The sequence below is a fragment of the Haliotis rubra genome, unplaced genomic scaffold (genome assembly GCF_003918875.1).
Source record: "Haliotis rubra isolate DU_JTF1 unplaced genomic scaffold, ASM391887v1 Scf705, whole genome shotgun sequence".
Taxonomy (NCBI): domain Eukaryota; kingdom Metazoa; phylum Mollusca; class Gastropoda; order Lepetellida; family Haliotidae; genus Haliotis; species Haliotis rubra.
This window is the reverse complement of record NW_025767419.1, coordinates 372833-386112: the sequence shown is the minus strand read 5'-3', so window position 1 is coordinate 386112 and position 13280 is coordinate 372833. Positions and strand designations below refer to the sequence as shown.

The 13280-nt window shown below is 41.2% G+C and overlaps 1 protein-coding gene across 2 annotated transcripts in view; it reads left to right on the top strand.

The window, feature by feature from the left end:
• The window catches only part of LOC124258999 (glutaminase kidney isoform, mitochondrial-like), a 31694-nt gene extending 27745 nt beyond the window's left edge, over window positions 1-3949 (top strand). For both annotated transcript variants that reach the window (XM_046693060.1, XM_046693059.1), the window contains 4 exons: window positions 168-299; window positions 635-789; window positions 2323-2463; window positions 3477-3949. In XM_046693060.1, the coding sequence (XP_046549016.1) occupies window positions 168-299; window positions 635-789; window positions 2323-2463; window positions 3477-3600 (552 nt within the window). In that variant the 3' untranslated portion in view covers window positions 3601-3949. The remainder of the gene's footprint in view (window positions 1-167; window positions 300-634; window positions 790-2322; window positions 2464-3476) is intronic.
• Window positions 3950-13280: the final 9331 nt, after the last annotated feature.

Here is a 13280-nt window from a genome sequence, read left to right as displayed (position 1 = left end):
ATGACAAGCAAGAATTGTCAGATTGAAACTTTATTACATTCAGAAGTACAACAAGCTGGATTTTACTGAATATGATAAATGGCTGCTAGCCAATCAGATTGCTAGGATATTTGGAGAATGCTGACCACGTCAGTGATATATATGTGATTTTCCTGTGTTGTGTTCAGGTGGGTCTGCCGGCCAAGTCAGGTGTATCTGGGGGTGTGATGCTGGTTGTGCCCAATGTGATGGGCATCTATCTGTGGTCACCCCCTCTTGACCAGTATGGGAACTCCTCCAGGGGCATCCAGTTCTGCGAGGTGAGGAAACCAACGGTTCACAGGATAGAGATGACTAGAATACTGACTACCATACCTAGTGGGGTACCTAGTGGTTAGAGTGTTCGTTTGTCATGCTGAAAACTCAGGTTTAGTTCTAATGAGGGAAACATTGTGTCATGCCCATTTATGGGGTACCTCAGAAAGATTTCGCTCGCTCGCTCCAGCTCAATCAATCAATCACAGCATCCTCCTGTCACAGTTACAGGACCAGACTAATCCTTTCTTGGTATTTCAGTGGAATATTTCATTGGTTTTAGATTTAAATAACAATGTGTGTCGACCTTTCTGACCTTAAGTTTGTACGGCTGTTCTAGAACCTGGTGAGCGGCTTCAACTTCCACAACTACGACAACCTGAACCACACCCATGAGAAGCGTGACCCTCGGGTGAGGAAAGTGGATACACAGTCAAGCAATGTGGTCACACTGCTCTTCTCAGCCTTCAACGGAGATGTGACTGATCTCAGGAGGTTGGTGGAAGTCTGTAGCTAGCCTTGCCTCTATGTGATAGTATGGCGTTCTTGTTGTTTTTCATAAGTCCAGGGTTCACTTGCACACAGCGTTCGAAATAATCGTCGGCCCATAGGCCCAGCGCCGGTTGTTATTGTATCGGGCCGGCAGTTTTAAATATTTGCAGGCCTTTGTGGCCTTCAGTAAATTATGTCTCGATGTTGTTTTTTTAACTGGAATCTTTCCCATATTGTTTATCTTTAATAACGTTCGAGATTGCCCATGATCCATCATGTTACGATACTTACAGTTTCACTTCCTGGTATTTCAGCGCTTTGCGAGTAGGAATGTCAACACCTGTCTTTAACAAATAAATACCTCTCTCAGTGCCATAGACTTCGCTAATTGAAACAGTGTGAAAATGTGTACAGTGTAGTCTATTTTGTATTTATTGGTTTGATTTTAACAAAATGGGCCTGCAGATTTCATTCAGGGCCTGTAGATTTTAAGGCCTAGGCTGCAGCAGGCCCAAATTAAGGTATTGCAAACACTGCTTGCACAATGCACCCATGAAGATCCAGGTTAGAATTGATCTTCAGTAACCATGCTTGTCGTAAGAGGCAACTAACAGGATCGGATGGTCAGGCTCGGTCACTTGGTTGACACATGTCATCATATACCAACTGCATAGATTGATGCTCATGCTGTTGATGACTGGATTGTCTGGTCCAGACTCAAATATTTACAGACCTCTGCCATATAGCTGGAATATTGCTGAGTACACTGTTAAACCTCACTCACTCACCAACCCACCCACTCACTCACTCACTCACTGACTGTAAAAGCAAACTTGCTGAACATGATTATCTGTTTCTAGTGGTAAGTGACAAATTTCCTTAAACATGTATTTGTTACAAAAATAACAAGGAAATTCATTGTAAATCCTTCCATTCAGTTTAATACACTCATAAATATTTAGTCAAACCATAGAAATAGAGAAGAACCCGTCTTTCTCTATTTCTATGGTCAAACAACTGCTGAATAAATGTTCATTTATTATGCAAATATTTTGGAACAATAAGAACTTACTGTTTGAGCCAGTGTCTTCAGTGTCAAATTTGCTTACTTTCAAGGTTTCAGATGCTTTTTTCTGATCTTTGAACATGAGAAAGTCTTGGGCTCAAACCTGTTTACAGAAGGATAAATATTTGTCCTGGGTGACAGAAATGCACTTTCTGAGACTTTTTCTTTAAACTTGAAAACATCTTCTCTTGATCATGTCTGAAGTCTAAAACCCTTTAAGTATGATAAGAAATAAGGGTAATTGTCATGACAATATTTGAAATTTTGAAAATTATTACTTCTAGTGTGCAAAATTGGGCCTTGTCAAACCTTGAGAAAGTTGTTGTTGATTCAGAGCTTGTTCATCTGAAAGACCATAACTTGATTTAACTAAACACCTTCTGCATGTTGTCTTTACTCATTAACATGTAAGAGAGCTGTAACTGGTTGTAAGGGTGGTTGTAATCCTTGTGCTCCTATCCTGTCTTCAGATGTGCTATTGCTGGGATGGACATGAGCACACCTGACTATGATGGCCGTACAGCTCTCCACATCGCTGCTGCAGAGGGGCATCTGGACGTCATCAAGTTCCTTCTCAACAAATGTAAAGTCAGCCCATTTGCAGTGGACAGGTGGGTCTTCACAGATGTTACACATTGTTTCTGTAGGACTGTCACAGTGATTGATTGTATATATGTATCAATGCATGCCAGCTGTTCATTGTTCAATAGCAGGCCATTGATGACATATATAAATCTGTAGTTACTATAGATTTGATAGTATCAGGATAGGACAAATACTGTTAAGCTTTATTATTTCCAACAGTTCGTATCCAGAATATGGGTTGTTTTAGTGGACATCAGTCTAGCCTTTCACAGTATATTCATAAAAGTAGATCAGGCGATAACTGGAAGTTGCTCCGGAATTACTCTACAACTGTCTGACTCTGTATCATCAGTAAGCAGAAGTTCACCTGAATTTTAGGGCTGCAACGATTCAGTTTGATTCATCGAAAATCGAATCTGACACCTTAGTTTCAATTTTTGATAACCATTATCACTATTTTGATTCGATATTTGAATATCTATTTAAATTATTTCCACACAGCGAGAACGTAATTTTGACTCCAACTCGAGCTGTTTTGAGCACTGAAATAAGGTGAAGCGTGATTGGTTGACGCAGGGCTAATTATCCACTGAGAATTGTTGGTGGTAGACATCGCCAAGTTGACGATAGATTTCAAGCTAAAAAAGCCGACTCATTTGAACTCTGAGAGTTAAATGAAATCTGATATTTTTACTTGTATGAAGAATCGATAGAAAATGATGGAATTGTGGGTCTAATATTGAAAATCGAATCGAATCGAGGTCTGGGTCAATCATTGCAGCCCTACTGAAGCTCCTCTACAACTGTAGGACTGAGTGCCATATCATATGCAGTCATTGTTAACATGCTCATGCTGTCAACCGTTTGTTTTGTGGTGTAGATATAGATAGCTTGCAGTGATAGTGTTCATCCCCTCATTCCAACGTTCATGATCACATATTCTCAGTCGTCACGATATGGCTGAGATATTGCCGATGTGACGTTAAATATTAACTCACTTACTCACTCGCATATTCTCAGAGAAGCTCTTTTCTTCTAGATGGGGGTTCACTGCTCTGGACGATGCAAAGAGATTTGAGAAGATTGAAGCTGGTGAACTGTTGTTGAAGTCTATGCAGGAAATCCAACCAGACTATGTGTACCAGCCCCACTCTCACGACTAGATCACATGACCAGATCACATGACCAAATCACTTCACTGTAGCCAACAGATATCTTCAAGGTGTTTCGTTTTTAATGCATATCATATCTACGTTGTACTTTTGCATAGACAAACAGCATCATATAATAACTTACAGTGAGGGATTGTCCTGTACCTAAGCAATTCATATTCCAACACAGCTGGTACCTGGCCCATACATGGAAGGACCACTACATAATATTTCATTCATTTGAAGGAAGGCGGTGGGCTTGCCTAGTGGTTATAGCATACACTCATATTGCAAACGAAACAGTTTAATTTCCCACCAGGGTACAATGTATATAGCCCGGGGCGGTGGGGTAGCCTATGGTTAAAGCCTAGTGTCAATTAAGACCGTTGGCTCGGTCACAAAGTGAAGCCCATTTCTGGTTTCCCCATGGCTGTATTGCAATGCGGCGTGAAACCAAACTCAGTCAGTCAGTCAGTATATAGCACTTTTAGCATCCTTTGCCATGATATTGCCAAAATATTTTAAGTGGCGTAAAACCCAACTCACTCATTTTTCGAGTTACTCCTGTCATGTGTTCTAGCAACCCTTTCATGGTAACTAGATTGGAGACAATCAGAAGTTGTGCAATGTTGCGAAAAGTTTCATCCCGCAAAAGAGGGGTTGCATAGGTTGTCTTCTACAGAACTCAGTTATGTTATGGCATCATTACATGAGCCTCGTTGACAACGGACAAGCTAGCCATTAAGTGTATCATCAACATTCCCGGCAGATGGGGATATTTGCCTTTGCTTGTGTTAGTCAAGTTGAATCAGCAGTAACAGGTGTTCTGATTGCATGAAAGAAGGGAGAAGTTGTTCATCTTTTGATTTTACGAGGAAGATGGCATCTTCAGTCTAATTCTAACCTCTGTGGGACAGATGAACTAGACATGAATTTCATCCATAGAGGGGTAGTTGTCTTGAGGTAGCAACACGCATTGGTATCCTGAACATTAGCCTGCTATCTCCAGCAGTGGTTTGTGCATGATGATATTGTTCAGTGATTGAGAAAGACTCTTCCTGTCTAATCTACTAATGACAAAGCATAATAGTGGAGGAGAATTGGTTTATGATCGGTGAACTTCATATCTACTAATATTATTGTTCATGGGGGTGAAGCTATGTAACTAACAAGTATTATCAAATGCATACACTTGGAACTAATTGTTACTTTGTTGTTTTCATGCAACTAGATTGAACCCTTTGAACAAAAGAGAAATCTTTTCGATTGTCGGGATGTATCAATTAATATTCCTGCTTGCTTATCCTCTTTGAAACAATGTAACTGATTTTAAATGAGCACAATGTTGTTGCTAAGTATGGAAAAACACACAGATGAGCAATGTGTGATGTCATGACAGTTGTATCCCGGTTGTTAAATGGAATATTGTACAAAAATCCCCTGCATCACAGAGGATGAGATGAGAAACTAGGGTCATGGTTAACTGTGTGTTTTTGTTCCAAGGGCAAAGCTAGTTGAATTTATTTATGTTTGCCATCAATGCTCAGCGCCAGTGTATTGCCACATCCTTGGTTGTGTCTGGGAGTCTCCCTGATGTTACAGCTGCTGTATATTACAGTATGTTCTGTTGTATGCCTCTGTGTTCATTAAATTATGTGTTTCAGGGATCGTGAATCTCTTTCGAATGCTCAAACACTATTGCTTGTATGATTGTGTTTTGCAAGAGTGATATTTGTTTTCCTACTGGAGATATGTACTGTAAATCCCCAAATTCCATACTCTGCAGCCTCGAACTTTGTGTAACTTGTTAGTAAATTATGCCCTTACGATCAATATTGAATCTCAGATTTACTGGTGCTCAGCGTGGCAGGATGTTGTTTAATAGTAAGATTTTTTATCTGATTTTGAAGTAGTGATGCTGAATAGTTTGTATTTTCTACCAATCGATAGATAGATTTAGCTGGCAGCTGATATTGCCATGTGCCTAGTTGCATTCCGTGATGTGTGTCATATGCTGCATTCGTCAAGGCACATGTTGATAGCCTGTGTGTGTTGGCTCTTGTCATTCATCATCACTATGCACTTGTCAATTTCAAATTGTACAGATTTTCCACATGTTAGTTTATATTTTTCCTTTGGAGAGAGTGTGTTTGGGTTTTTTGTGTGAGTGTGACATTGACGGCATATACAGGTGTCTACTCAAGTCCTGGGTATGACAATGAGGCATTATTCTGTTTTCTTTACCAAAGACATTTCGATATTAGAAGAATTTTCTTCATTGTTTTAGGCGTTGTTTATCTTTTTGGTGTATATGTTTAACATTATGTGCAGTTAAGTCTCGTTATAATGCTGAATCTTTACAAAGGGATATAGCACATATTTGAGCATATCCCTGTGACGTGGAAAGACGCTATATAAATGGCCTATTATTATTATTATTATTATTATTATATTTCTCATCTATTAAACCCTTCTTTATGATGCCTTCCTTGAAAAACCTGTTACTGCAGCATACCACAGTTCAGTGCTATGTTTTCCTGTGGTGTTCACCTACTTGATTATTGGGGCTGTGGGGTAGCCTAGTGGTTAAAGCGTTCACTCGTCACACCGAAGGCCCAGGTTCAATTCCCCACATGGGTACAATGTGTGAAGCCCATTTCTGGGGCCCCCAGCTGTGATACTGCTAGAATATTGCTAAAAGCAGCATAAAACCCAACTCATTCACTCACTACTTTCTTTCTATGTGATGAAATCTCCACCTCTTTATAATGCTAAATTTGTTAAAATTCCACACCATATTACCATGACAAATAGTGTTATGACGAGGTTTGACTGCATGGCATTTAGTGGGATTCGTTATTCAAGTATTGATATATACTTTGTTAATAAGTTGACATATCAAGAGATTAATTTTTCTAGTTTATTTACACCCCATGTTTAGTGGATTCTTGTTGCTAGCATTTTTAACATAATAAACACTTACAGTCCCAGCTGTTGTTGGTCTTGGTTCACCAGAGTAGATACAACCCACTTTGTATGTCAGTTAGAAGTGATCTCCATGTAAACTAAACTTGTCATAGACTTGACTTAATGAATCAGAAGATTCAATTCAGCTGATTGCATGTCATATCCAGGTGATGTAGTCACTACTGATTGCATGTCATACCCAGGTGGTGTAGGCACTGCTGATTGCATGTCATACCCAGGTGATGTAGTCACTACTGATTGCATGTCATACCCAGGTGGTGTAGGCACTGCTGATTGCATGTCATATCCAGGTGGCATAAGCCCACCAGATTGTATTTCATACCCAGATGATGTGAGCCCACCTGACTGCATGCCATACCAAGGTAATGGAGCCTCAGCTGGTAGTATGTCATACCCAAATTGTGTAAGCATAGCTGCTTCCATATCATTTTAAGGTCATTTAGGCACATCTGGTTGCATGTCATACACATGTGGTGTAGGCACTGCTGATTGCATATCATTCCCAGGTGGTGTAGGCACTGCTGATTGCATGTCATACCCAGGTGGTGTAGGCACTGCTGAAACCCCATGTCATACCCAGGTGGTGCAGGCACTGCTGATTGCATGTCATACCCAGGTGGTGTAGGCACTGCTGATACCATGTCATCCTCAGGTGGTGTAGGCACTGCTGATTGCATGTCATACCCAGGTGGTGTAAGCACTGCTGATACCATGTCATACCCAGGTGGTGTAGGCACCGCTGAAACCATGTCATCCTCAGGTGGTGTAGGCACTGCTGATTGCATGTCATACCCAGGTGGTGTAGGCACTGCTGAAACCCCATGTCATACCCAGGTGGTGTAGGCACTGCTGATTGCATGTCATACCCAGGTGGTGTAGGCACTGCTGATACCATGTCATCCTCAGGTGGTGTAGGCACTGCTGATTGCATGTCATACCCAGGTGGTGTAAGCACTGCTGATACCATGTCATACCCAGGTGGTGTAGGCACCGCTGAAACCATGTCATCCTCAGGTGGTGTAGGCACTGCTGATTGCATTTCATACCCAGGTGGTGTAGGCACTGCTGATTGCATGTCATACCCAGGTGGTGTAAGCACTGCTGATACCATGTCATACCCAGGTGGTGTAGGCACCGCTGAAACCATGTCATCCTCAGGTGGTGTAGGCACTGCTGATTGCATTTCATACCCAGGTGGTGTAGGCACTGCTGATTGCATTTTATACCAAGGTGGATGTAGGTACTGCTGATTGCATGTCATGCCCAGGTGGTGTAGGCACTGCTGATTGCATGTCATACCCAGGTGGTGTAGGCACTGCTGATTGCATTTCATACCCAGGTGGTGTAGGCACTGCTGATTGGATTTCATACCACGGTGGTGTAGGCACTGCTGATTGCATTTCATACCCAGGTGGTGTAAGCACTGCTGATACCATGTCAAACCCAGGTGGTGTAGGCACTGCTGATTGCATTTCATACCCAGGTGGTGTAGGCACTGCTGATACCATGTCATACACAGGTAGTGTAGGTGCTACTGATCTTTGCTCATACATTCAGTCTCTGAATCATTTGTTTCTGGAAACGATCTTGCTAGCAAGATTCCACTGAAGGAGTTAAGATCTATGGCATGTGCTACTACATGCAACTGAAATGGTGTTTAATGGGACCACAAAAGAGAAAGTTAAATCACTTCAAAACGTCAGTGCCAGATAGCATTGAGTCTATACTACCACCTTAAAGATTCAGTAGCATGAATCATCGCTAAAAGGGGGAAAGGGGGACGGAAACTATATGTACAGATGCCTGAAAGTCAATCATGGCACCAGGTACCGAAAAGGGTAAACTTGTCCTGCTCTAAGGATAACACCAGGTATTTACACAATTTTCATAAAAATAAAGTGTTACAGCCCGACCCTGAACACAAATACTCCTGCCACACGGGATATATGCAATGCAGCACGCCTCGATACACTAGCCTGATTTGTCATGTTATGAGAAGACCCATATTGAAACCGAACGTTCAGCGACTTAATTACACAAATTGATCAATGGAGCGTGCTGAACGTGTATTTGTCAAAGGCATGTTCCAGGTGGTTATCAGAATATTGCTGCCTAAATGCTGCCTGATTCTTAATCTGTCATCAGCAGATTGTAGACCAACAAACACATCGATGATCGCCGATGGCATGAAGATATGGGTTCTGATAAGGGTACGGCGACAACAGGTTACTGGTGTAAACGTGCATACATAAATAGTTCGAGGTCGTCTGCCAAGATGGCAGTTGCGTGCACGACATTTACTACGTGTCAATCCACAACACACCGCATAGTCTCACAGTCGTTGAACCGCATCCCAATCCGCCCAGCCCTTTCTGCAATGCTAAAGCCCTAATAATTTTGTTGCTTGTATCACAAGTGAACGATTTTGTCCATTATCTGCCCTACTATAAATAAAGCAAGTCTTGATTCCCTCAGGTTCTGAACACTGGGTCTTCTTTACAATTTAAAAGGAATTATTTGTTTCCATCAAAATTGTATGTATTCAGACACGAAGCGTTAGTCTACATAACGCACTTCTTTTTGAAGGCGTCAGTGTTGTAGGGAACGCCCGCACTGGAATAATTGACGTTGGGCTGTTGTCATGTCTTCTTGTGAAGGGAAGCGAACTCATGACTTTTCTTACCGAAAGAATCGAGTTTGGAGACGTGTTAAACATCGTTTTATGGACGTTAACACATCGTACATCATTGTCGTTTGGGGCTTGGATTCATGATTTTCTTCATCCTATTCTGTGACTTATCACACTATTACCAAAAAAGCATCGGAATATTTATTAGATCCATTGTTATTCATGGATTGTTTGTTGGAAACTGGAAATATCAAATTCGCACAGCTGTTGCCAATTTGTATACTCTAGCATCACACATCACACAGTCCGGAACACTGGAGAAAGCTGACACTCAAACTAATAATTAATTATACATGGTCATGTAATACAGGACAAACATCCAAACTGAGCTGACCGCCTCCGTGGTGTAGTGGTTAGAGCGTTCGCCCGGAGAGCGGAAGGTCACGGGTTCGATCCCCGACCGCGTCATACCAAAAGACGTTAAAATATGGTACTTGTTGGTCCCTGCCTGGCGCTCGGCATTAATGGGTACAACAAGGACTGGTCGGCTCGGAGTCAGTATAATGTGTCTGAGTGGGGTATTCATGCTTCACTGCGGCATGGTATCTCAGTGGGCTAGCACTATAAAACCAGCTTAAGTCTGGGCTAGTACAAGCAGCCGCACATACACACATACACGCATGCACGTCGTCATATGAGCGAAATATTCTCAAGCACGACGTTAACTCCAATTTCACCTCACCTCAAAACTGAGCTAAAAACTGTATGCGTCATGAATAGTTTCAATATGTACTATTCAATATATGTACCATGGGTCGATGGCCTACATCGCGTAATATATAAAGAATATCGAATAGTTTAGGGGATATGTTTATGAGCGTGTGACCTCGGTCTTCCCTGAAACATTTACCCCAAATTGTCATAATCCCTAACATTTTTATCAGTATATTTCAAACACTTGTGCTGAGACATACACATATTATTTAGTATCCGGTACAGTGAATGTTGGTTGAGTGAGTGAGTGAGTTTATTTTTATCTCACTCAGCAATATTCCAGCTATATGGTGGTGGTCTGTAAATTATCGAGTCTGGACCAAACAACCCAGTGATCAACAGCATGATCATCGATCTACGCAACTGGGATACGATGACATGTGTCAACCAAGTCATCGAGCCTGACAACGCGATCCCGTTTGTCGCCTCTCAGGCAATTAGCCTTGCAACATCTGTTCTGTTTTGTCACATTCAGGCTTACAGTGTATGCTTTTCTTCAGTGCAAGTCGGAGATAACAGCTTGAATTTAGATCCCTAGAGGATATCCAATGGATATGTTTCTGTTGTTTGATTCATCTGAACTTATCGTGTAAAAGTATGCTTAACATGAAATATGATATATTATATCCGCCAAATACTAATTTGTACCAGTGAGGCTGTTTATTTGGCAGTGAGTCTTTGTTTAAGGCCCCATTCAGCATAGTGCTGTTATATGGCGAATGTTTGTATATAATCGAGCCTTGATCAGACAATCCAGTGAGCGTTGCTATAAGCAGTTGGGATACGATGACATTCATAAACTAAGTCAGTGATTCTGGCAGTACAGCATAATTATGTAATAAGCAAGGGGCCCTCTATAATGTGCCTGTGAATATTCATGTACCTGCTGTTATGTTAATATGCAGGCATGGTGTCACAGTGAGTCCTTGAATAAGCATATTATACACGAATGTTAAGAATTTGAAGAATGCGACGTCAGTTAAAATGCATTATCACGGGATTCTTTAGGAATGGTGTTGAAGCTATAGGGATGTAGTCGTGGATCCCTTCCATGGGTATATACTAGAATGATGATAATGATGATGATGTACAAATAGGACGTCACCATTTCAGGAAAAGAGTGAGTGACTGAGTGAGTTGGACCTTTAATGGTTTTACAGTTACATCACGACCCGTAAGTTTTTGATGTGGGTGTAAACCCAAGAATGATGCAGGTTTACCACATAGGTGAGCAAAACAAACAGAGGCACCGTCGACACAAACCGGCAAACATGAGCAGTACAAACACAGATTTGAACCCACTATTGGTTCTGGTGTTCCGAAGGACCTTGTACTCTCGAAAACGGGACTAGACTTGACGAAAGTCGAAACTTGACCTCGCTACTCGACGAATGCGAAGAATATCGCCATTGAGACAAGGGGAATATAGTACTACTTTGACCGATGACCGTCATAGGCGATTGCTTGGAAATACATATTGGTTTTTAGTTCACAATATAGAAATAAAGTTTAATTTTGTTGACAAAGAATCTTCCTGCTCCAACTGCAAATTTTACGTGAATAAATAGAAATAGCTCAGGTTCAAGATATAATTCTGTACTTAATTGTGATACATTTCGTCGTAACTCTTACCCTAATTTTCAATATTAATTTCCAACTCTGAAAAACCTGCTTTGCTCAGGTCGTACCTTAACCTGTTTAGCTTTGGGCTCGACCATACTAAAGTTTAGTTTAAATGGCATATTATCAATAAACAATATGATGAATGTAAATATTTGGTGAGAGGTAGGTAGAAATATAATACAGGTTGTTTTCATGGCAATTCTTATTAAGAAACTTTAAGAATGAACTTAGTCAAAATATTTTCTCACAAACTTCATGACAGGTCAAAATAACTTATTTTCATTGTTCATGTAATTGATTGATTTTAAATAAAGTCACAGTCTTATCAGTGGTGATCGCGAGAATGTCCCTTACAGTATTCCATAGGTGTTTACCTAATCCCCTTCCAATTCATATAACTCTTAACTTCAATATAGCATAGGGCCTGCAGCCCATATTTCACGTCTTTTTATAGCCCTCGTTGTTTAAGGTTACGTTGACATGGTCTCAGAAAATAGTCACAGTAACCTACGTCAGTAACACAACCCAGATTAGAGATAATGCAGTAGCAAAAAGTAGGTCCAGTTCGATATCATATGTCAGCCCACGACTAGGTGTCTGAATGTGCGAGTGAAATGAACTCCATGATGTGTTGTGTATTATCTGTATATTGCATATTATCTGTAACAAATGTATATTTGTATGTGGGCCGGAGAGCTTAAATGCAATAAACTCTTTTGACTTTGACTCCTCTTGCATAGGGAGACGTGTTAGTCACTTACACATAATAAGGTTTATCATTTTTAAAAGTTGGTTCTTAAATCTCTGGGGCTGTGGTGGTAGCCTATTGATTGAGTGAGTATGGTTTTACGCCACTTTTAGCAATATTCCAGCAATATCACGGCAGGGGACGCCAGAAATGGGCTTCACAAATTGTAACCATGAGGGGATTCGAAACAACCGCCAGAGTCTATCATAGATCAGAGACCATAATAAGGTCTCCCTACTATCTCCGCTTGGATACTGGACAACTGCCCAGAACGTGACCAAGAAGTCTGAGTGCGCATGTCCAGAATCGACGTGCTGAGTAAGGGCCCATCTAAACATTTGCTTGGCTCATCATATGTATTTCCATTCTCTTCCCACAGAGGTTACTCCTGTCATATCTTCCTACGTAACCTCTGTTCTAATACGGCCATATTTCCCGGTTCTCGTAAAATCCCCTAGCGGCAAAAGATCGCAACACAAATTATCTCCCTTCTTTCTATCCAATCAGAACACCTGTTACATAGACTTAGATTCAACTTGACTAACACAAGCAAATGTGGGGCCACAAATATCCCCCATCTGCCGGGGACTTGTGTTGATGTTACACACAAGACGTTTAATGGCTAGCTTGTCCGTTGTCAACGAGGGCGATGGAGACGCCACTGATCCTCCATAACATAACTGAGTTCTGTCTAGAAGAAACGTTTGCGCATCGCGCAGGGGAAGAAGTTTAGTTTTCTCGAAGCATACGGAAATTACCGAGGCCTTGCGAATGATCACTTTTGAAACAACGTTGCTGATTGCAAAACTAAATCTGATTGTCTCCAATCACGAGTCTTGAACGCTCACACCATGAAAGGGCCGTATTAGAACAGAGGTTACGTAGGAAGATATGACAGGAGTAACCTCTGTGGGAAGAGAATGATGTATT